Here is a 23053-nt window from a genome sequence, read left to right as displayed (position 1 = left end):
CACTACTCCAAATCAAGACAAAACAAGAAAAAACAACAACAACAACAAAATACAATCGTTTTGCCTCTCTTGCAAAATTTAACAAACAACCGAAATCGGCCGATGCTATTCGAAATCGTTGATCAGTATACGGAATCAGGAGCCCATTATTGACACAAGATATAATTACAACTACGCATGCAAAATTAAGAATCTAAAGTTATCGTTACGAACTTTGGGTTTGTAATCGTAACTTTGGGTCCGTAGTTAAAGCTCTTTAAACAATATTCATCTATCGTCTAAATGGTGGACAATAGTGTTCTTTAAGGAAGTTAGTGTCCTAAAACAGACGCTAGTTTCTTTTTTAGTGTCTAATAAAGAACACCAGTGTCTACAAACGAAAGTTAATGTCCAAAAACGGAAGCTGGTGTCAAAAAACGGACGCGCATATCCAAAAACGGACCATAATGTCCGAATTCTGACTGTGGCAAGGCTATAAAGGTAAAAGAAACGTTGATTTCAGACTTAAACTCATTTTCGTGGTTTTTAATCCAAGGTGGCGAATACCAACAAATTACAACTCGTTTAAAATACTAAACACGCGCACGTATGACAATTTCTTTTTTTTAAGCTAACAATAAATAAATAGCAGTTTCCTGAAGCTGGAACACTTAAGAACTTCGTTCAATACTTTGAAAATTTCTTGTAAAACTCTTTAAGAAAAATGGAGATGTCATTGTAATCATCTGAATATGGGAAAAATTCTGTGTTCAGTCAACCTGTCAAAAGGGTAAAATTCATCTATTTCTAATTATAGTCAAATGGCTGAAACCAAACAAGGCCGCTCCAACCGGCCGCGAAACGCGATCAAATCGCGTTGGTAACAAAGTCGTTGCTCGTTTCGCAGACCTGCAAACTGTTTTGGCTTTTTATTCTTAGTATTTTCGTTTATTATTTTAGGAATAACAATTAATTACTAAGCACAAAGTATACCAAAACAAAACAAACAAAGTCTTTACAAATCTGCAAAAAGGATTGGAAAAACAGATTGCACCGACAATACCTGTAAAACTGTTTTAGCGCAAATAAAAAGAATGGACAGTTTCACTTTCAATTCGAATAATAATAGTGCCTTCTGGAAATTTGAACTCTTTAATAAATAAAACCTAACAATAATTTCGTACTTTTAAATAATACTTCAATGGAATAAAAATAAATTAACTTACTCGAATCATTACATTAAAATAAATTCTTAGAGAAACGATCAATGGATAAATCCTACGTCAAAGACCGTAGGCTAAACTTTTGGAACTGGGTGCGGTTGACTTTGCCAAACTTGTCGACGTTGGGCGCAGGTTATTACGAGATAAAACTTTTTTTGCAAGCTAACTTGATTAACACACCAACATAACGAGGCAAATCTAAACCGTATCAACTTGGTTGCACAAAAAGCATGCAACCCAAGGCTTAATCATGTGAAAAAAGTAAAACTAAAACGATTTAAGCAGTCGGCCTTACGAAGAAATCAATGGGTACTCTTCTCCCACTTCAGCATTTTCTTGATTTATACAATGAACATTTACGTATCCTCCGTAACTGATCACAAACAATTAAAAATCTTATGACAAATTTTGTTCCAGCAGTAAAAATATGTCTAAAATGACAAATAAACTTTAGAAACTCTTTGCTAAAATGAACGAAGCCGTAGAAATACCAAAATACCAAAAACACTTAAGATTCTACCGCATATCAACACATGCTTCACAGATTTGCCACTGTATAAAGATTTCTCTAAAACGGTGCACTGTAAACCAAGGTAGACATGAAAAAAGAGTAAGGGCACCAGATTCCGACATAAAAACTGCACCAAATACAACCGACAGACTACACAGAGACGTGTAAAAACGATGGACAATCTGTCCTTCAACTGTATCACTGAGCTTACCAAGAAATGTTTTAAGCAATAGCGAGAAATAATAACTCTATGGTTATCTTTTCCTCCGTTTTTCAGACGGTTCACTGTTGTCCCTTTCTTTTTCAAGAGTTCTCAGTTTTTTAAGTTCTCTTTCAAGATCGTTTATACGAGGTGTTAAACTCTTTTTGGCATTATTCAGCTGCTCTTCTTTAGCGCGGACATCTGTCATTTCCCGTTCGTATTTTACCACCGTTGCATTAAGCCTTTCGAGCGCCTCACATCTCTCCTTCAGATCCCTGTAATGCTTCGTCTCCCTAGCAGGTAACGCCCCGAACGCAAATTTCAAATCTTCTAACCTCTGCGGACAGCATCTCTTCGGATCCATCAAGCCGTCGGAGGCGATCATGTTCCCATCACGTGTCAAAATCGTGGGGCATGATTGCCTCATTCTGGTGACATGTTCTCGGTACGCCTGGCCAGATTTAAGGTCTTTGACAACTATTGTCTTCGACAGAAGGTTCCAGAACAGGGTCGAGCGAAGGTAACCATTGTCGCTGGTAAACTCAAGGAGATTTACTGCGAATTCAATGGGGCTACGATAGTTAGAAGGCGGGGATGGAAGCTCAAGAGGAAGACGTTTGCCATCACTTCCGTCAAAGTCTCTCTTTGTGAAAGGCAATAATGTGGCTTCGCAATAAGCCGGACACCCTGCGTCGTAGACTTTCCGTTGCTGTTCTGTGGTGCAAGTGAGTGTGACTGACATTTTAGACTGAAGGTACCACGAGAGGATGCGAGCAAGTAACGGGTCAGAGACAAACGCAAGCTCAGCGACAACACCTAATAGAATGAATTGATAAATTAATTTATCAACAAACCAAGCAAAAACATCGGCGAAGTAATTTTGACACCAATGGCTCGTCTTAATCTATATATCGTAATCGTCTCCGAACAATGTTCAACTTCCAAGATTCCCTTGTCGCTCCAACGTGACGTTACAAAATAAGAAAAACAGTAACTAAAGCGATAAATGATCGATCGATCAACGCCCCAATTTTCCGCAAAAAGCTGCTAAAAGACTGCAACCTCCTTCACTGCTCTGAATTTCACCACCCTTTTTTAAGCAGCGCAAAACTTCCTTTAACTTAGTTGAGTCCTCCAAAGTAAGGTAATAATTAAGTAAGATTGAAAATCTCATAAGGGAAGAAATCAAATTCATTCATTAAATTTTAACATCAGAGTGCACATTCTCTATAATGTTCTCTATACATGCCCTAGAGAGCTGAAAAGGAGAATTAGAGTAACAATCAAGAGCTTTAGTTGGTGATCATTTCTTATATTCTCGTCACTTTAACGTTTTATTCAGCAGTGATAATGTTAGGAGAAATTAGCTGCCAGTCACTTCTAGGGTCAAAGAACTTGACCATAATTATCCAGGATAAGAGGGATGCTAGTCTGTCCTGAACTCTGAACTCCTCAACCTTGAACTCTCCCGTCCAGTCCAACGCGCAGAGATTTAGGTTACGCCCCCTCCCCAACCCTATCTCCTCATCCGAAATATGGACAAACCTTTAATGTATTGACGAATCCTCGCCGGAGGATGCCCATGCTGCATGATGGCTTGTCTTGTATTAGCCTGATTCGCTTCAAACTGATTTAGTTCATGTCTGCTGGTCTGAAGCAGAGTTTCCACGTCTCTTCTCCTCGGTTCTCCTCGGAACGCACTTTGAACAGGGGTGAGTGCCGTCGCCACTTCCGAGTGGCACCGAGTCAACCTTCGTTTAGCTTCTGTAACCTTATGTTCGTTATCTGTGATCTGCCGTTTCAGTGGCTGCAACTCGTTCTGTATGCGCTGAATGTGTTCATCTGTAATAGAAAGCTCATCGTTGAGTTAACATAACTGTGAAATTGAAAAAAAAAAACCCAGACAGGTTTGATAAGCTTTAGTTTAGCTTAAGTTTTCACATCACAAAACCCTTTGAGATGGTACCTCCATTATTAGAATCAAAACCAATATTACCACCATTAAAATTACTATTAACATTATTCTCGTTATCATTGCAATCATAATTAACAAGACTGTTATCATTATCATCATCGTTATCGTTACCATCATCACAACCATTACTATTACTAAGAAATAACGTCAAGGATTTGGCAGCAAGTTCAAAATAACATGGCGTTCATTGCGCGTTGCCTCAGCGCGGTCGGACAAAAGAAAATGTTGCATATGCTTCCACAAACTGATTGGCGTTTCTCAAATTGAACTCCTTCCACCTAAACAAGACAAAAAAGAACCTACCTGTACTAAACGCAAACTTTACAGACTGTGATTGAACACCAGGGGCGGAGAACACCAACAGATAATCCCCAATATGATTACCAACACGACTGCAGAGAGTAAGCCTCGGTAACCTAGCCATACCGTGGCTGAGAGCGATTCGGACCGGCTTGTTCTCCAAAGCAGGAAGGACCACGTCCTTCGGCACAGGCCCTGACGGTTGAATTGTAACGCTTACTTCGGTCGAGATATCAGCGATGTTGCTGTATAGGTCCTCCGCTACGATGTCTACAACCTCTACTCCGCTACAGGAGAAAAGAACGACATCAGGGACATCAGATACGGATCCATATTTCACACTTAAAAAGGCTAGTTTCAGATGCCGAGCCTCAAAAGAGCAGAATCGAATTCAGGGAACTATATTCATACCAAAGCCGGGATTACACTAATTTGAAACGGCTGAATAAATTCAGAGTGGCTGCCATGTTTTTGACTTCTGGTTTAGCCGGTATTAACGGCACCGAAGTGGCTTCGATTTATACAGCACGCTTAACCACGATTTAAACACAGTATTATTGTGGTTTCAAGGTTCACTGAAGCCACAGGAAATGAATTAAGTTTGGCCGGAATTAAGATCGTCGAGAGCATCTAATTTTCCCGTCTAAGTTGATTTTTGAATTTCATTCAGCCTATGCGAAGTACGACGCATGACTTCACTTAAGTACCTTCTCCCTTAAATAAAAACGGCCATAAACAGAGTTTTCCATTCCTAGCCAGACTTACTTCAGCACCACTAACCTTCTTGCAGGTCGAGGAAGAATGGTACGGCCCTTGACGTCTGCAGTGCATGATGCTGTAATCACCCCAGGTGAACCGGATGCAAACCGCAACACAAGATTCTGAGCAGGGCCTAGAAACAGATACAGAAAAAGTCACTATTGATTTTATTCAACCAGCTTTGTTAAGGCCAAAAATGTCGACAAAAAAATGCAACATATATCATAAATCTGAAATAAAATCGGTGATGCTCGTACCTGGCTGTACCACAAAATAAACTGGGTTACTCCTAATCACGTGGTCAGCCGGCGACAGCACGGATTTAAGCCTATCTCTGTGCTCGGTAAACTGACAGATGATTGACCACCGCCCCGCCTCCTCCAAATAACGGTTTGCGATTGATTGAAAGGTGATCGTGCCTGTCCTGTCCTGTGTGGGCTTCCGGTAGACAGAAGATACATTGCTGCCGTTTGGACGAGTAATTTCGAGGTTGAGATGGTTGACCGCATCTACTCGAACTCCATCATCTGTTTGGCAATCGACCTTCATAGAAAACAAGGAATCGACATCAATTAATAAGAACTCAAACTATAAACAGGTACACTGCCAAAAGAGCGGGAAAAACGCGGGTGGCCAAGTCGCGACTAGTTGCAGCTTTGCATTTCTTTGGTCAAGAGGATCGCTCGAGTTTGCCCGACCAATCATACGGAACAATAAAGCTAAACAAACACAAAATATGAAGTGCATACCTTTAACACTGGATAACACCCCGTGGCCTGCAGTTCTTGATCAGCGATTACCTGGACCACAACAGCTTTCACTCGATTACTTTTTTCCAAAGTCGCTGTAACAGTTGCAACCTGCAAAATTAAACAATGAATACTTCAAAACATGAAAAGGAGGAATAGGTCGATGAAAGAAAGGAAGAGGGAACGAGCGAAAAATTAAATGAACAAATTCAAAAATACTTACATACATCGAAATTAGGGAAGATTTTGTTGAAGAGAAAGAAGGATTATAATAATTTCTTGGCTTAAATTGCACAATTATCGATGAAAAAATTTTCAATTACGCATTATAATCAGTTACACCTAGATATTAACGCTAAAAATTAAAAAAATTGCTAGCTAAGAAATATAGAAACATAAAATATGCATGCAAATGATTTAAAACTTTGGCAAAGAAAAAAGCCTTAATAGCTTTCTTAACTCTGTTTAAGGATTCAATATTTCCGATAGGGCAAGTATTAACGATTAGTACTCAAAGAGACGGGCTACCATTAATGTTAGTGTCAGAAATCAATATACTTTAGTTCACGCTGAAACTCTTACCCCTAAGTTCTTGTGATCTGGACTGGACACTTTCAGTTTAACCTGTTGGTCACCAGTTCGGCTGCCACATTTCAGTGTATTCGCTTCAAACACCGCCTCACCCCTCTGAGTTTTCTTCTGCAAAAGAACTCCACAAGAGGCTGGAACCCAGGACAAGTTCAGTGTCGTACGGATGGTTGTCTTGTTCCCTGACCTGTCGCAAACGAAGGCGTGGATAGGAGCGTTGAAGAAGCAGTTTGAGAAAAGCTTGGCTGTGTGCTCGTGTTTCTGCGAGGGATCATCAAACGCTTGGCTTTTCAACTCAATGTGATGTGCAGCACCTGAAAAAGCATGACGACAAATAAGGGATATGCAGCTAAAACCATTTTTAACACAACAGCCAAAACCAGGCTAATCAGTGGAAAAACTGAAATACTTCGCCGAATAGTCACTGCAGTTACATAGGCATCATTTTTTAAAATTCTTCTTAAAAAGCCACATCCGAAATCCATAAATCATAACGAGTTCATTGAACCCCCAAAGTTTTTAAAAGGAAATATCTTTGGTGGAATATCTTAGGTGGAATATCTTGGCTAGGGAGGGAAGTTGCGGTTATAGCCATACTTAATCCTAAGAAAGACAAGTTTGAATCACATATTTTCAAGAGTTTGATTCTGATTCTCATGAAAATTTGAAGATTTACTTTTATGAATTCATCATTAAGAGAAGAACTTGGCTGTTATTTTGGTGTATAAAAATTCAAGCCGAATTCACCAATGGCACGTCTCACTTCTGCTTTCTTTCTTGCACCTCTTAGTCAAGGAACTCTTAGTTCGTATTCCTTCGAACCCCTTTTTGTCACTTTTCTGTAACTCACATCTCCTCTCACCTGGTTTGAGATTGATTCTCTGAGTATCCCTAGTGAACCTCCCATTCTTGTCACTCACACACATCGTTACAACACCGTGCTGGCCTGAAATTGTCGCGTCGTTGTTGAACACAAATTCCGTTCCCTTCAAGATCAGGTTTCCAATGAAAATAGCGGTGCCTCCACTAAATTAAAAGAAGGAAAACAAAACGACCAATAGTTAAAAAAAGGTTGTGGGTAATTAATCGAAGTGAAATACTACGATCACACTTAAGTGTAATTGTTTGCCTCCAGGTTAAGTCGCTTCCGATGAAGATAGCGACGTTTCTTCTGAATGCAAATGGGCTTTTTCGGCCAAAGAGGTCGACTATTCACTCGTCAACTGGCGAAGCATTATGCTCCGCTGTGATTGGCTGGTTTTGAGCTGTTGTAATTGGCTCATCACGATTTTGTGTTCCTTCATTGGTGTAGCTCTCCCATTCAGGTGTTTCTAGGTCATGGAGATCCATGCTTCCGGGATATTTATTCCACTGTTTCTGTTGTTGGGGTAACATCTCATTTTACCCGTGCAACATGTCACGCATTGCTGCAGTCGAATCCTCGCGATCCACATCGAAAGTGACTAAATCGTGAGACAAACGACAGCACTAGAATCTTATGGAATCTTAGCAGTTCCACCAAGCAGGGAGAGAAGACGTTACTGCGACGACGTTAGAGTCCAGTCATAATGTATCACCTGGTGGGAGGATGGTTTCCAGGAGGGAATCAGTCGCCGCTAACAGGCTATAGAGGGGGTTTACAGGAATGGACTGTCAATGAGGGGGTTTCATCAGAACACTTAAGAGTCTGTGGGGGGAAATCAGGTAAATTTTAAAGTGACGCACCCCAAATCCTTCATCCCTACCCCTCCCCTTATGACTGATCACTTATTAAAGTAAAGCAGACTCGGGCGAGATTACAAGCAAATACGATGGTTCACCTTCTGGTTGGCGAATGTTCAACAGACACCAACGGTTCCACATCCGGGGGACATTCAGCAGAGTTGCCCAGATTATCCTTAAGCTGTATTTTCAACTTCTGGGTCAGCTGTTTCTTGCTGTCGCACTCAATCTCCAACGAATTTGTTTCACAACAGAACAACCATTTCTGTGGCTCGCCTAATTCAAGATACATAATAAACTACATTAAGTGAGCTAACACAAACGAAACAAGACTAGAAAACGGAGAGTAATCAACTGAAGAATCATCTCTCTTGTGCCCGATTTATGAGGGAAGTTCTGGCGAGCGTCGGGCATAGGAAAATTCAAAGGAGAAGTCGAACCCGACATTTTCGATCTCGGACTCCCGTCACATCCCAAACACGACCGGGATGTGAAGGCAGCTAGGGATGGCAGGGGTAGGGGTGGGGTAGCTCAATACATCCGGAGTATGTCTTGGGAAAGCTTAGTAATTAAATGGACACTGGGTGAGGGAATTTAACGGCAAGTTCAAAATAACGGGGCGTTTACAAATTACTTTTTGTTATGGTAATTATCATAATCATGACTAGTAGTATCATCAACATCATCGGCGATTTGTTTTTAAATTGAATGTTGAACTGGCGAACAAAGGCTGAAAATGGCAAAACCAACAAAAACCATTAAACACCCTCCCTCACGCACCACCGCCTCTAGCTACATCACGTAGGGCTACACAATTTGAGGTAACGGAACCCAACTGTTTGCCTTTCCTACACATTATAGGTCAACTTACCCGCTAGAGCCTTGATCCTGATCTGCGTTCGACATCTAACTTCGCTACACACGCACTCGACGTTATGCACATAGGCATTGTTGGCGCTATTGGATGCAGGACAGTCAGGCAAGTACGGAAGATTCTTGTTCGGTACCTTGGAAGTACACAACAAATAACTTGGATTAAGGTAACAAGGGTTCTCTGGCTAGTTGAAACTTTTCGTTAAATCCAACAGAAAACTTTACCAAAAACATTTTACTAGTGTATGTAGGAAACATAGGAACGATTTATGCGGGGATTCGATGAGCAAATTTCGCCGCGTTAGTCCGGCTTTAGGAGTCTGGGGAGAGCATGAGAACTTATGTGGGGCTGACGGCTTATTTCTGTTTCTTGGAATCGAGGAATCATTGGCTTATGGTAAAATAACTTTATCTTCTAAGTTCACGTTTATGCGGCACAGTATGTCCACGAGTTCATCTCGCTTCGAATTTGGGGAAAATTCCATAATATCATTGATTCCCGAAAAAAATACCTTTCCTCAAGCAAAAAGTCGAAACAAATAATTTTCCCAAAACATACAAAAAATTGCCAATCCGAAAAATTTTCATGTCACACGGTAGGCCATTAGGAAAGACAAATATTAAAAATAGGAAAATTAAGGGAAAATAATGATTCAGACGATTTACATGGATAGCAAATAAACAACCTTTGCAGTAGTTTTCAATTGAGATTAAAAAGTAATCCTAGACTGAGTTGGCTTTGCTTCACTTTGCTCTGTGAATGGTCCAAAAAAGACTCCCATCACCTTCTCAATCAAACAGATGCAAAACTGAAACCTATCGCAATTTGTTTATTCGTGTTTTTTCCGCGCTTCAAGCAGTTTGCCTTTCGTAGTTTAACTTCTCATTGGCTCATAATGATGTTGAATTCTGCTTTGGTTGGCCGTTGTGATTACTTGGATACTCCACTGAAACCTGCTCTTCACAACTGTGTGTAAGTAACGTTTTTCAAATAGCGCTCCTATCTTACCTCGCCGCTCCACGTTGTGGTTACTCTGAGATCCAAATATTTCAAGCCCTCAGAATCCAGCAGTTTCCCACTTTCATCGAACACTTTCAAGAACAGTCCCTTGATGATGGACCCCGCAGGAACCGTTAACTCTAAACAGTCTCGCCTCTCCCTAGGTTCCACTCCATTGGTAACTGTTAATCCATTTTGGTTTCCTTCGCAGACTAACACTCTATGAGGCAAAGTGCTCGGAAGAACTTTTATGTTAAACTGTTTTAATTCCTTCAAAACTTCGCTCACAGTGAGTTTACGCCTGTTGCTTTCCACAGTGACAAGTGATATTTTAACTTTAACAGTACATGGTGCTTTGCCAGGGGGGAGTTTGACTTTAACAGCAGAGAATCTACCCTGACCGTGCTCTATGTTTGCGAGATGTGGGCCCCCAACGAATGCCTCGCAATCTGCATGGAGTTTCATTCTCTTGTCGCTCACGGAGCAAGGTTGATTCCACTGATCCAGTACTTGAAGAACAAACTCGGGAAATTCGTCGTAGTTTGCAACTTCTGTCGTTTCGAACTGAGGAAGTTTAACACTTTGTGGTTGACCTGATATTGGAAAATAGAAATAAAAAATCACTAAAAGGTAACGGGTGAATGTCAGTATCTGAGAAACTGCGCGCCTACCCCTCCACAAATCCAACAACAGCCAGATAATAACAAGCCAGGGTTAAAGTTTGGTTAGGGGAGGGGTAGGTGCGCTGTTGCTCAGATACTATCGAAGTTACAATCCTGCGACTAAACGCGATTAACTTGAAAAGTGCGACTTATCGTTGTTGATTGAAAACGGAGTTCTGTTAAAACTCCAATACACTCTGTCACACTTAAGTAATGTAATGAGTTTGTTTGGAGTTAAAACAGGATTTTTTTTAGGTACTTTCTCAATAGCGCAGTCTGCTTCAAAGAACAACTTCAAGTTAATGTGGATATCCACAAGAAGACAAGTTTCCAAGACTTCCCCCTACATTATTGAAATATCAAACCACTGGCTACTTTGTGTGAAAGACCTAAAATCTGTTCACAAGCACCGGTAATGGTTCTCTATGACCAAAAAAACGTCATTTAAGAATGTCTGGAAACAAGAATGTGGAATCTTCATGGTTTTTTAAACGAAATTTTACAACGATTAACTCTGTTACTACTTCTGTGTGTCTAGCGCTTAAGCAAAATAAGAACCATAAAAAAACAACAATTTTTCCACCACTAACCCGCCTTTATTCGAACTGGAAACGTAACGAAGTCTATTCCTGTGACATCTACTTTGATAAGTTGATCGCGTCCATAATGAACTTTTCCCAAGCCACTGGGAGTGAGCGTGAGACCGCTGACCTCGAGCACTCCGTCGTTGTTCGGCTTGTATTTGTCTTTGACACCTTGCACTTCCATATTTGGGCACGACACCACTAATTTGACATACTCTCCTGAACTGAACCTAGTAGCGGCGTTATTCTTGCTGTCGACAAACGAGAGTTTGAACTTAAGCTCTGGCTCTCCCAGGGTGAGCTGTGGAGTTTCATTGCTTGACGGTTCCGTCACCTTGAAGTAGGATGCGATATTAGCTGCAAAGAGGCAAAAATAACGAAGTACGTTTCATCCTTCGGCCTTGACTCACCTTGAGTGGGATACAGCAAGAACAAAGAAATGCTATAAAGGTTGAATGAGAGAAGAGGCTGAGTGCTGCTGGAAAATATCTCACTTATCACAACAGGAAGCCAACAGAAATATTACTTCTTCTCCTGGACGAGATGCTAATTCATCAATGATTCTATTTCCCCTCTCCCTCCATACTTAACTCGTTAAATTTTCCTGTGAGTAATAATCAACTGAGTGTCGAAATTAATCCGGAGTTGCATTGGTTTCAATCAACCTCGCTCTGTAATTACTCCATTAAACGCGCGCCACTTTCTCTAACACTCAGATTGAAAATTGAAAACCAATTGTGGTTTGATTCCGAGCTTTCCCAGCTTTCCCGAGCTCTCCCGAGCTTTCCCGAGCTTTAGGCAAACTGCTTATTTTTACTTTTACATTAGCTCTTTCGGGTATTTTTTTTCTTCTCTAATTAGCTACTGCGATAACTTTGGTTTAACCTCTAACATAACTTACATTTACAGTTTTAAGAAGCAGTCTCTTACCTTTCACGTTGATTTCAAACTGCATGGAAGTCATTTCTCTGTCTCCTAGCATGGCAATGTACTTGAGAGAGTACCTTCCAGCCACAGACAACCAAAACGGTTTGAAGCCAAACTTTTCTCCGTCGTGCGGTTGATCGTTCTGAACAGGTGCCATGTTCTCAGGTCCCTCGATTACCTGACGAATGCACAGTTTCTTGTTGTGTAAGCTGACGAGAGGTTTCTGAGGTCGTTCGCCATTAAAGATTTTTACCCAGAAACCATTGAAACCCTCTTCAGTTTCACCAGCTAACCACTCTAATGTTGTTCTTGGTGAAATTTCGTTGATCAGGTTGTCTTCGTATACTTTTACTAGGAATCGAAGATAATTTTACACGTAAGTTAGTGTCCAGATTAAACTAAACAACATTAGAATTTAACAGTGGTCCTTCCTAAGGTGACCATCTGTCTAATTTTTGCGGATCTAATTGAAATATAACCAGGGAGAAAAGTTGGGAACTACGAGATAAACACTTGTAGAGAGCTGCAGGGTTTGAAAATCGAACCCAACCCACAACGGTAGGAGGCGGGCGCTCTTACCACTGCGTCCGACAAAGAGTGACGAGACGTTGCGTGAAGCTGTTTTAGGTCACATGTTACGTGTTTTACTCAAAGAGATAAACAAAGGCGTGACGTGACACAAAAACACGTGTTCACACACAATGTATATTACCTGTCTTAGGAAGTGCTTGCTTTTCTTGGCTAAAAACCTTCCTCAGCGTATTTTGATCGGGAATTTCTATAATTCTAGAAATTGGTTTCTCTTCCAGTTGATGCTGATAAACCTAAAGAAAAATATTTTGGGTTAATTGTAACATAAACAAGTGAGTTTACATCTAGGATTAAGACATTTTCTGCATGTAATACTACGTTATACAAATATCATGTACTTATCTCACAGCTCGTGTTTCAAAAGGATACAAACTCAAGTTAACTCTATGAGAAATTTCCGCCAAAGACCTCTTTCCCTGTAACAAACATTCCCCTAGTACAGGTAACGCACTCCAATGCATTACCAAGATGCCACGTAAGAAGTCACGTAATACTTGAAAAGCTAAACGAGACTGAAGAAATGTAAAATGGTTTCCATGTTTACATAGCCTGATGTAAACACGCGGGAGGTTGGGAGAACACGAGATAAGCGTAGGAAACCACGAAGCGAAGCGAAAATGAAAATACGAATTTAATTCTTTGGCATCTACTAACCTCCTCCGGTTGTCTCTCCACGACAACTTTGTCAACTTCATTTGTCTTCGCGACTTTAACGAAGTGCAACACTTTGCCATAAATGATGGGTTTAGTGTCCAGTTTGACAATGTCATTCACTTTGTAGACTTGAACTCCCGAGCTAGTGGTTACGCGCAACACGCTATGTGCCACATCACCATTCTTCAGCTGCTGAGAGGCTGGAAGCGGAGTATCAAAGCTGACCTAAGAAAGACATGATCATGTAACTTCTCCCTATAATATATCAAAACATAATCCTGCAAACAGGTAATGAGAATACTCAAACTTATCAAGCGGAAACTATTGTCTTGATCTAACATTCTTGTGACTAATTTACAAGGAAATATGTAGCGGCTAGATTAGAGGATGGACAGTCAAATCTTGTGAGTTAAAGGGTTAATGAATACTGCGCTGCATCCAAACGTCATGAGCTATACCACTTGATAGCGTCTACGTTTGAGAACGCGATACTGTGACGAAAAATGTCCAGCTCTGCTTGAAAATCGTTGCCTTACTTTTGCAGTTTCTGCCTCACCTCTTTGTCCAGTTCTCGATGGCATTTTTCGAGCCAAGATCTAAACTCCTGAGGAAGTCTTCTCTCCGTTGAAGCGTCTTCTAGTGCGCTGGACAAATCCTTCCTCTCGTCCAACAGGATTTTTAACTTGTTGTTTGACACAGGCGTATGCCTGTTAAAGAACAAGATTCCCTTGAGCCTGCGATAACAGCTGTCCGGCACCACGTCTTTCTGCCTTTTGGATCGCTGCGCTGGTGACGTGCAAAATTCCATTCTGTGAAAGGAAAAAAGTTAAAACAAAAACTAACTTCTGAATCGCACCCATCGTTTAGCTTCGTAACACTGTTAGTAGTTGCGCCCCACAATTATTCAAGAGTATAAATCAAGCTGCCGATGCCTTAACCTTTTTCCCTATGTTCTACTTCTGCAATTACCTCAGTTAATACTAGCTCTAGTCAACCATATTTTTCTGGCAAGGATTGTTCCGTCTCTGACAAAGATAAAATTTTAGAAACTGTTCGCCTAGATGATTTTTAAAAACTACAATCCGTTGGGGCCTTCTTCAATTTATCCAGTCGTGCCTTTTTGCTGATTATACTAGTTTTTTTGTCATTTTATTCAATTTGTGGCCAGTTTCTGAATCAACATATATAACGTTGAACAGCCCTTTTCGCACTTTCTGCACAGCACAGGAGTCGGTGAGCGGGAAGGTTTGAAAATCTGAAACGCGGAGAGAGCGTGTTTGTCCTTCTCCACACGCGAGACTTCGCGCTCGTGCGAGTAGGTCAGAGGGGAATCATCATTAATATCAAAATTATTTTTTAGATTAGAATGACATATTTCCAGCTTACTTGTGAACATAAGATAAAGGAGCCAGTCTGCCTTGCCAGAAACACTCAAAAATCGGCTCTTGTGCATCATCTTCAATATCATCTGGCCGGGGGAGAGTCTCGTGTCCGCCTTCATGGGGAAAGTACATCAGCACTCCCTGAAAAAGTAAAAGACACAGCGTGACTAAAATAGGCGACACTTTTCTCGGAATAGGAGTCAACTGTCATTTGCGGGTCATGTGTTTTGCTCTTTCGAACAAGGTCAAACCTCGGCGTTTAAAAGCTAGTGTTTCCTCGAATTACACTTTTTCTTAGGTTCAAAGGAGAGTTTGTGATCGCGTCACGCTATTGCCACCGTCCCCTAAGGTTACGGGAAGATTCCAAGTGAGGACACTGAGATCTAGAATCGTTGTTTGAAATTTAAGATACGACGATTCGATTCGGCTTAAAAAACTTCTCTACCGAAGGCTACACTAAGTTTCCCTGCTCGGTTATGGTTCTATTTTAACTCCTTGGTGTAAGAAGGCAATGTCAGAGGACAGTGTCACGCACAAGAGAGGATAACCAGGTGAAGGCCGGAAAACACAGTCTACCCGCACAAACCCATAATCCAAGTACGACGTCTCCCAAAGTTTCTCTTTTTAATTGAGGACCGCATTGCCTACCTGAACAGTTTGATGTGGTATCCAGACCGGGAACCTTCATGGTCAGCGAAAACGGAAACCATTCCTTTGCTCTTGTCTGGTACAAACTTTCTAGATCATCCTCAATTTCTCGAAGATTAAAAAATACCTTTTGGTTGGCGTTTTTACCGTCATCAATCACCAGACTAATGTCTACCTTTAGAAAAGAACTCATTCCAAACTCCACCTGGAAAGCAAAAGAGACAAAAAATTATTACCAAAAAAAAAAAAAAAAAAAAATTAGCAACTTCCCCTAAACACGACAAAATACAATATTTGATACGGGTTGCCTTTAAATTCCCCGATAAGCCTGTGATACATTAAGCTTAGAGAAACTAAAACTTCCCTCGGTAACGTGCTCAGTATAATTGCCAACTTCACTGACTTCTTCAAATGACGTTTGGTCTTCTTAAAACTAAACGATTTGTAATTTTTTTGGTTCTTGTAGATAAGTGTAAAACGTAAAAGGTGGTATCTAAACTCGAAACCAAGAACAAACTTGGCCGAAAATTATCCCGGTTACAAGAACCCGAAGTGACATTGAGCGTTGCCAGTACCCAGTCCATCGCAAGTTATCCTGCACACCCAGACCATTTGGAAAAAAAATTAATCTTGCACAAAAAATCTTGGTCATGTTTTCCTTTTCACATTCCAACGGAAAACTTTTCAAGTCCCACAGGAAAGCGTGGGTCCAAGGCACAATGTAGAGGCACAGTCTTAGCGTAATCAAAGTCGCAGACGTACAGGGATCCTCGAGTTAGCAAGGGACGGAAGTCTCCATGTTTCTCCGATCGGCTCTTTCGCCAAACAAATAGAAGTGATAGACGTGGCGCAAGATTCCTACGCCAAACTACTCCCATCATCTTGCCTGATAGAATTGATGTTGAATGTCCCGAAGGCCAGTGATGATGATCATGGTTTTACAACTGGGAATATGCAGCCTCTCTCTCAATCTGCGAAGAAAAGAAAACGCATTACATCAGTTTGATGTCAGTGTTACTCACGAGTGTTGGTGTTTTCAGGAATTCTTATCAATCACCACCATCACGTTTCTCCGTCCCTGGGAAAAGATTTGGGGCGAGCTGAGGGGTTCTGGCACTAATAATAATAAAGTACTAGTCCCCTTCCAAACCTCTCGCCGCCTCTCGAGCGCCTCATACTTTCCCGCGAGGACGAAAATACGCTAGTTACGCCTCGCCTCGAACGGCCCTTATGAATGAGGGCTACTCCCAAGCTAGGGATACCATCAAGTGTACCAAAGTCGTTTTGTCAAGATCTAAAGTAAATTCTTGAAAAAACCCCGACCACGATTCCGCCATCTTCACCCAAACGCTAGCTTTATCACACATAGTTTGTGTTAATGTTCCAGTAAATCAAGTTTTTCTCACAATATTCTTAAGACATTCTTTCCTCCTCCCCAGGCTCCAAAGTGGAGGTGTTCAGCTCGGATTTCTGAAATCCATCGGTAGTCCTCCAAACACAGGCTTTGCTTCTTTCGCTGCTGTTGGAGCTTTTCCTAATCAGATGCGAGGAAATTATACCTCGGTGATACTTGCTTGACACTCAGTGAAAAAGTTATCTGAATATTTCGACGTCTTCCATCTTGCGCTTTTGACCTAGAGCTTTCATTGTCCGAGAACCCCAGAAAATTGTTTTATTAATTACCTTAGATATAGAGATTTCGTACCACATATGGACATTCCCCCTACCTCTTGCGTGATAACCGCTTCTGATGCGATCGCCCCAAGGCTAGAAACACCTACCAAGCAAATGCATTCCAAATAACCACAATTGTTACACCCCAAACAAAAAGAGAAACTCTTGAAAAAAATCAAGCAGGCAAGGGACCCAAAATTGGAAATGTCACCGCACCGTTGGCCCTTCCTCTGGTAGGTAGAAAATTTACTTCTTATGACACCACACCACCATCAACTAAGCTCACTAAAAACAAAGTGTAAACAATTCACTACTTACTGCTTGTGTTGCACCGACACCCCAAACTGGGAAAATACAGCCATCCACACAGGCAGGAATAAGGTCCTCCACTTCCTCATTTTCAAGGCCACGATCCGCTTGGTGGGCCAGGAAATAGGTCGCAAATGCTTTCAGACCCTCATATGTCACTACCATCTCCATTGTCAAATTATGGCGAATCGTTTCTAGATCAGAGGCAAAAACTTGCAATAAGTGTTCCAAGTTGAAGGAACATCCACAAGATTTTTCACACATTTAACCCTTACACCTTAAAATCAGTATACAGATTATTCATACTGTTCTCTATAAATTTCCTAGGGGGTGATGCGGAGAATTTGTGTTACAATAAAGAGCTTCTTTTTCTTGGCCCGGTTATTTCCTTCATTCTCATGACCTTCATGGTTGATTTAGGGTGAGAAATTGTAAGGAGAAATTAAGTGTTAGTCATTTTTAGGGTTCAAAGGATTATAAATTTACGATATAATCTTACTCCCATCTTTAAGGAAGAGTGAATATCTACTGTTCTTTCCATGTCCTTGCAGGTGTTAGTACTTGTTGCCTGGATGCTGTTGTCAATAAAATTCACAAAAGGCGTGGTAGCTGGCTGTAGAAAGGAAAAACAAAACCTCTTAAACCTTTTTTTAATAAGTGGTGTGCTAATATGAATCTATTTTCAGTGACCAACAGCTTAAAGCATACGCTGTTACAGCTTTAAATTGCCAACTTTTGGCAGTGCAAGTTGCCATTTTGGCTGTGTCCCCAAGTAAAACTTTTTAAAGCAGCTTTTAAAAGTTGAGCATTGCAAAAACTGCCCATGTTTGGCTATTTTCCTCCATTCAACTCTGCCCCTTTCTTCTAAATTATCAGTTAGAGTGTTATGCTGGTTGTCAATAAATTCACAAAAGGCTTGGTAGCTGGCTGTAGAAAGGAAAACAAAACCTTAAATAATGGTGTGCTACATTTATTTTCAGTGACCATTTCATGATGTTAAATTGCCAACTGGCTGCTTGAAGTAACAAAGTTGAGCTTGAATTCCCATGCAGAGAACTTAGTTTGCTGGGCAGAGGTGCCTGCTCAGTAAACTATGATTGGACCAATCTTTCAAAATACTCTTCAGTTGCCATACATGCATTTCTTAAATGTTCTTACCACTGAAATGGTAATTCCCACTCTGAGTGAGAGCATTGGGATGCACATCATATCGCATCAGTTCAGAGTGTGGTTTGTCCAGTATGAATGCTTCATCTTTGGAGCTACGCACCTGACAAATGAAATATGATGCAACTTAAAAACAGTAAACATTTCCCAACTCTGATACTAGGTAGAGAGCAGGTGATTGTTTATATTTAAGAGCTGAAAAAATACAACTTAATTATCAAATTATGAAATAACTCTCTTAGTGGAAAGTTTAATATTAACTGGCCACACTCTCCAAAACCTACAAGAAAAATGTGAGGGAAAGTTTTAAAACTATCTGTTGTTGCCATCTCAGAAAACTGTTCATTAACTGCCTGCCTGAATACTTTTATTTAACTCTTCATCAGAAGAACATATCTATCCTTACCAGACACCATGTTTCCAGCCTACTGTTTTTAACATTATGAAAATTTCCAGAGTCTAGCTCATTGAAGTCTCCATCACTGATTGTAAAGTGCTGCAAAAAGAAAATCACATTACAGAGGTGTACAGGAAACAAAATGCCGTAGGCAAAATTTTAAGCATATCTGCTTCTACCTTTCATCAACCCTTAAACTCTTAGAAGTGATTATCATGTAACTTCTCTCTTTATTATCCATACATTATCAGGTAATGAGAATACTGAAATTTATCACTAGAGGTAGGGGTTGTTATCTTGATTTAATACCAAATTCTCATGGCCAATTCACATGGAAATGTGTATCAGCTAGAAGGGAGAAATAACAATCAGATATTGGAAGTTAAGGGTTAAAATAAATCTAATTCACCCTTACCTTAACGTGATTTAAATTCATTTCTAATTCATCTACTCTGAGGTTGGATGCTTTGAAATTGTCTTCCAGTTGATGAATAAACATTAGTTAAAATTCAGTTTATTCACATTGGTTGGATATAATTTAATCTGGCCATTAATTTGACCTATAGCATGAATATGGTGTTAAAACAGTTGAAGGCAACAGTGCCTCTGTTGTGTTTTATGTGCACATGAAACTGCACCCTCCATCCACTAAAATTTTTCAAAATGTCCTCAAGCTAGTTCCTTTTCAAACTTGTAATTGTCAGAATTGTATATTTCAGTTTCAATTGTGACAATCCAATTAACTACAGTGTAAGTAAAGGTTCAAGGAAAAGTCCCACTGCTGTAATGTCAAATCAATTTATAAGGTTAATAATAAAAAAAAAAAAATGATTGTAAAAGATCCCAAGACTTAAAAGTTTGCCAATGAAACCAATTCCATGCTGTGCTAGTGATATTTTCAGCCAAATACCTGTAGAGAGTGTGTCCCCAGATTTTCTTAGACAAGGGGCAGAGCTCTCCCTACTTTCTGGCCTTATCATTCTGATGCTTGTGAAATGGTTTAAGGTCAAGTTACCCTCTACTGACCTCTGGCAAATGTGGAAACAAAGACTTCACTCGTGCTCTAAATTCATCAAAGGTACTTTCCCTGTCAAGCTTCAATGCCTTGTCATCATTTCCACAGGAAAGCAAGACATTAACACAAGCCATTGAGCCACTGGCCAGGCAGCTAATGTACCACTTCCTAAACTGAAAGAAAAATGACCAAGTGTGCAAATTAATTGATTTCAGCTAGAGACTTGTAGTGCAAGTGACTTGTAATGAATAAAGGGGTTAGTTTCTAAAGAAACTTTGGTGCTGCATTGGTGGGAGAGTATAGCAGGTAATTTAGTGTTAACAACTGAGTTGAAAACGTAAATTAACCACTGTAAAGGATGAAAAAGCTGACGTTTCGAGCATTAGCCCTTTGTCAGAGCGATGGGTGATGTATTATGGTGATGTACAAGTATAAAAGGTAAAAGAGTGAAACAACTGCTCTTACTACCTCACTAACTAAACTCTTGAGGGATCTGAACTAAATAGATGGTTATTTTCTACCTTACCTAACAGATAAATATCTTTAGTTATTAGATGTTTTGGTGTGTAGTTTTGCTAAGTATTTTTTACAAGTTGTGCCGTATTTTAACAAGCCCTTCAGGGGCAAATCAAATTACAAACAAAAAGTAAAAATACTCAGCAATTCTATGCACCAAAATGTCTGACAAGTTATTTACCATGCAACTGCTTTATTTTGCATGCATTTCTTATAAGGCAAGAAAAGCGAAGCAGATAAAGAAGCAAAGCATGCATGGCTGACCAGTAAAACAGGTTTTTTTACATAACAAAATGACCATCTGTCCAAACATTGCGAGATATTTGCACTTGATTGCATGTTATTTACAACAGTAGGCATAAAAGATACAAGTTAGTAATAACAGCCATACCTTAGCATTATCAGGAGTTCTTAATATTTAAGTCCTATTCACTGCTTGTGTTAGACAAAACAAGTTCAGTTTTTGTTACTTAAACCTTTCCATTCTCTGACTAAATCTTATTGAAATCTAGTTGATGAAAGAGTGAACAATACACACCTACAGGCTCCTTTGAAGAAATTTTAGCTACACTGATGACTGCACATATTGGTTACAATTATTGAACCCAGCAGAAGGCAGAAAGTCATTACTTTGTTGAAAGAAAATACATTATAAAGCAGTTAAATCATTCTTTTAGATCATAAAATTTGCATAAAAACTAGACAATACTCCCAATTTCTTCATTTGAAAATAATTACTAAAGAAAAAATTTCAAGTACGCTCTTTTTTTTTCTCATTTTGAGTTAAACTGTCGTTCAGAGGAATTTTAAACAAGTCTGACAATGCACTTGGATTTTTTTGGTTCAAAAAGCAAAAGTAAAGCAGAGGTGTTCTTCAGACAGCTCATGTCTACAAAAAGACCTAGTGACAATCAGCTGCTTTGAATCTACAGATGCATATTATCTTTGTTGAATTTTCCTCAAGTTTAAGCAAGTTGTACATTTAAGCTGCAATCAAAACTGGTAGGTGGAAAACAATTTCCAGTGCTCACTGTACCTTACATCATGCAAAGACCATACAAAAGGGTGATAAAGTATTCAATTGAACACATTCTGAGGCACTGGAATTTACACCTTTTGAGCATGAAAAACATATGCAAACGAATGTAACCCAAACTCATTTTTAAAATACCCTTTTTAATAACTGCTAAGAAATTATTTACTTGCACAAATGAGATCTGAAAAGTACAGATCGAGTGATGCTTAGAGAAAAACTGAATCAACCTCTAACTGTGTCATGAAGAATAACACATTTAAATCCATCGTTAATGCCATGCCCTACTGTCAGCCTCTATATCAAAATTTTTCCTTCAAAGGTTGGATCACAGCCAATTTGACAATAAAAAGTTATATAACAGTAGATTATTTTAATTCAATTTTTTCCTTAAAAAATACTAGGTTCTATATATTTTTGTTTAGTATCATTACCTGTACTATAAAATTTAAAGTTAAATTTTTAATTAAACCCATGTCATTTAAACCATAATGATGTTTCATGCATAATTCATAATCTGGCGGTGAGTCCGCCTTGAAATTATAAATTATTTTCGGAAGCATTTAATAGGGTTTAGACCGCTCAACCCTAATTTAAATATTACACCACCTCCAAACTCGTATAGACTGCTTTGGACAATCAAGCTAAAAACGGCTTATAACTGTATTGTTGCAAGACATAAATGGGTGCTTTTAAGTCCATTTTAGAAGGCCACATCTGGGTTCTAATGCAATCGTTAGCAACGTTCCCCTTTTGACAGCTGATCCATTTTGACCACAACGCGATCGGAAATGGGCATTTCCTGGAACTGTGATCGCGGATAACGCACTTATGTAATACTCAATCCCCTTCACAAGGAAGAATCAACATCATGTAAAACGAAAGCAAATTTAACAGCTTGTAGCCCTGAGAGGTCCAGCAGTCAAGAAAGGAAAATGGCGGATTTGAGGAACGATTGTCATTCGACCAGCCGAACGCACTCTCTGCGCAGAGTGGAACGTATCTTTCCGTTAGTTTGCGTCGCTACTGCAAATGTATTAGAATAATTCTGTTACATTGAAAATTCTGAATGAGATTGAGAGGAATCTTGCAGAAACTGTGCATTCATTTGCGTAGACAAGATCAGCTGTTAGCAACCATATCACTAGTATTTATCGTCCGATCGGACGCAACGCATTAATTTATGCAGCGTTTTTACCCGTAAGATTAAGGCTAAGCGCAAGGGGTATGCAATATCTTGCAGCTTCATCCTTTACAGCAGAAAATACTCTTACCTACTCGTCTGGGATGAGTGAGTCCGGTGTGGGAAAGTGAAAGAATACCAGCAACAAAGTGAACGTGTATGTGTTAACCTGTGATAGGCGAAGGTCCGCTGTCAAAAATTAGCTTTGTAACCTCGCTCTTCATTGATAGGTGAAAATTAACAACCGCATAAAATTATTATTGTAGCAAAATAATACAATAGTCTTTCTGCTAAATGAAACATCTGTGGCAAAAAAATGAAACTATCCTCTCGACTATGTTTCATACCATTCAAATTTTGCGATCTTCAGGTTTTTCCTCACCGTTTCAGGTGGAAAAGAGTTGGCCGCTTTTTGATGATATATCAAAAT

The 23053-nt window shown here is 39.8% G+C and overlaps 1 protein-coding gene across 1 annotated transcript; it reads right to left on the bottom strand.

Moving 5' to 3' along the window:
* Positions 1-510: 510 nt before the first annotated feature.
* LOC131769798 (structural maintenance of chromosomes flexible hinge domain-containing protein 1) lies at positions 511-22831 on the bottom strand. The gene is given in 36 exon segments (XM_066170982.1): positions 511-2731; positions 3461-3757; positions 4194-4477; positions 4971-5082; positions 5207-5492; positions 5699-5809; positions 6281-6600; positions 7149-7312; positions 8107-8284; positions 8880-9015; positions 9891-10474; positions 11134-11484; positions 12058-12405; positions 12767-12878; positions 13300-13524; positions 13856-14108; positions 14686-14822; positions 15330-15347; positions 15349-15534; positions 16092-16124; positions 16126-16182; positions 16185-16232; positions 16234-16269; positions 16271-16300; positions 16736-16750; positions 16752-16802; positions 16804-16863; positions 17013-17030; positions 17032-17096; positions 17315-17477; positions 17812-17887; positions 18203-18239; positions 18471-18582; positions 18886-18975; positions 19903-20064; positions 22715-22831. Coding segments are annotated over 35 exon segments (5880 nt in total). The 5' UTR covers positions 20026-20064; positions 22715-22831; the 3' UTR covers positions 511-1967.
* Positions 22832-23053: the final 222 nt, after the last annotated feature.

This window comes from Pocillopora verrucosa, chromosome 8 (genome assembly GCF_036669915.1).
Source record: "Pocillopora verrucosa isolate sample1 chromosome 8, ASM3666991v2, whole genome shotgun sequence".
Taxonomy (NCBI): Eukaryota; Metazoa; Cnidaria; class Anthozoa; order Scleractinia; family Pocilloporidae; genus Pocillopora; species Pocillopora verrucosa.
This window is presented reverse-complemented; position numbering and strand designations above follow the sequence as displayed.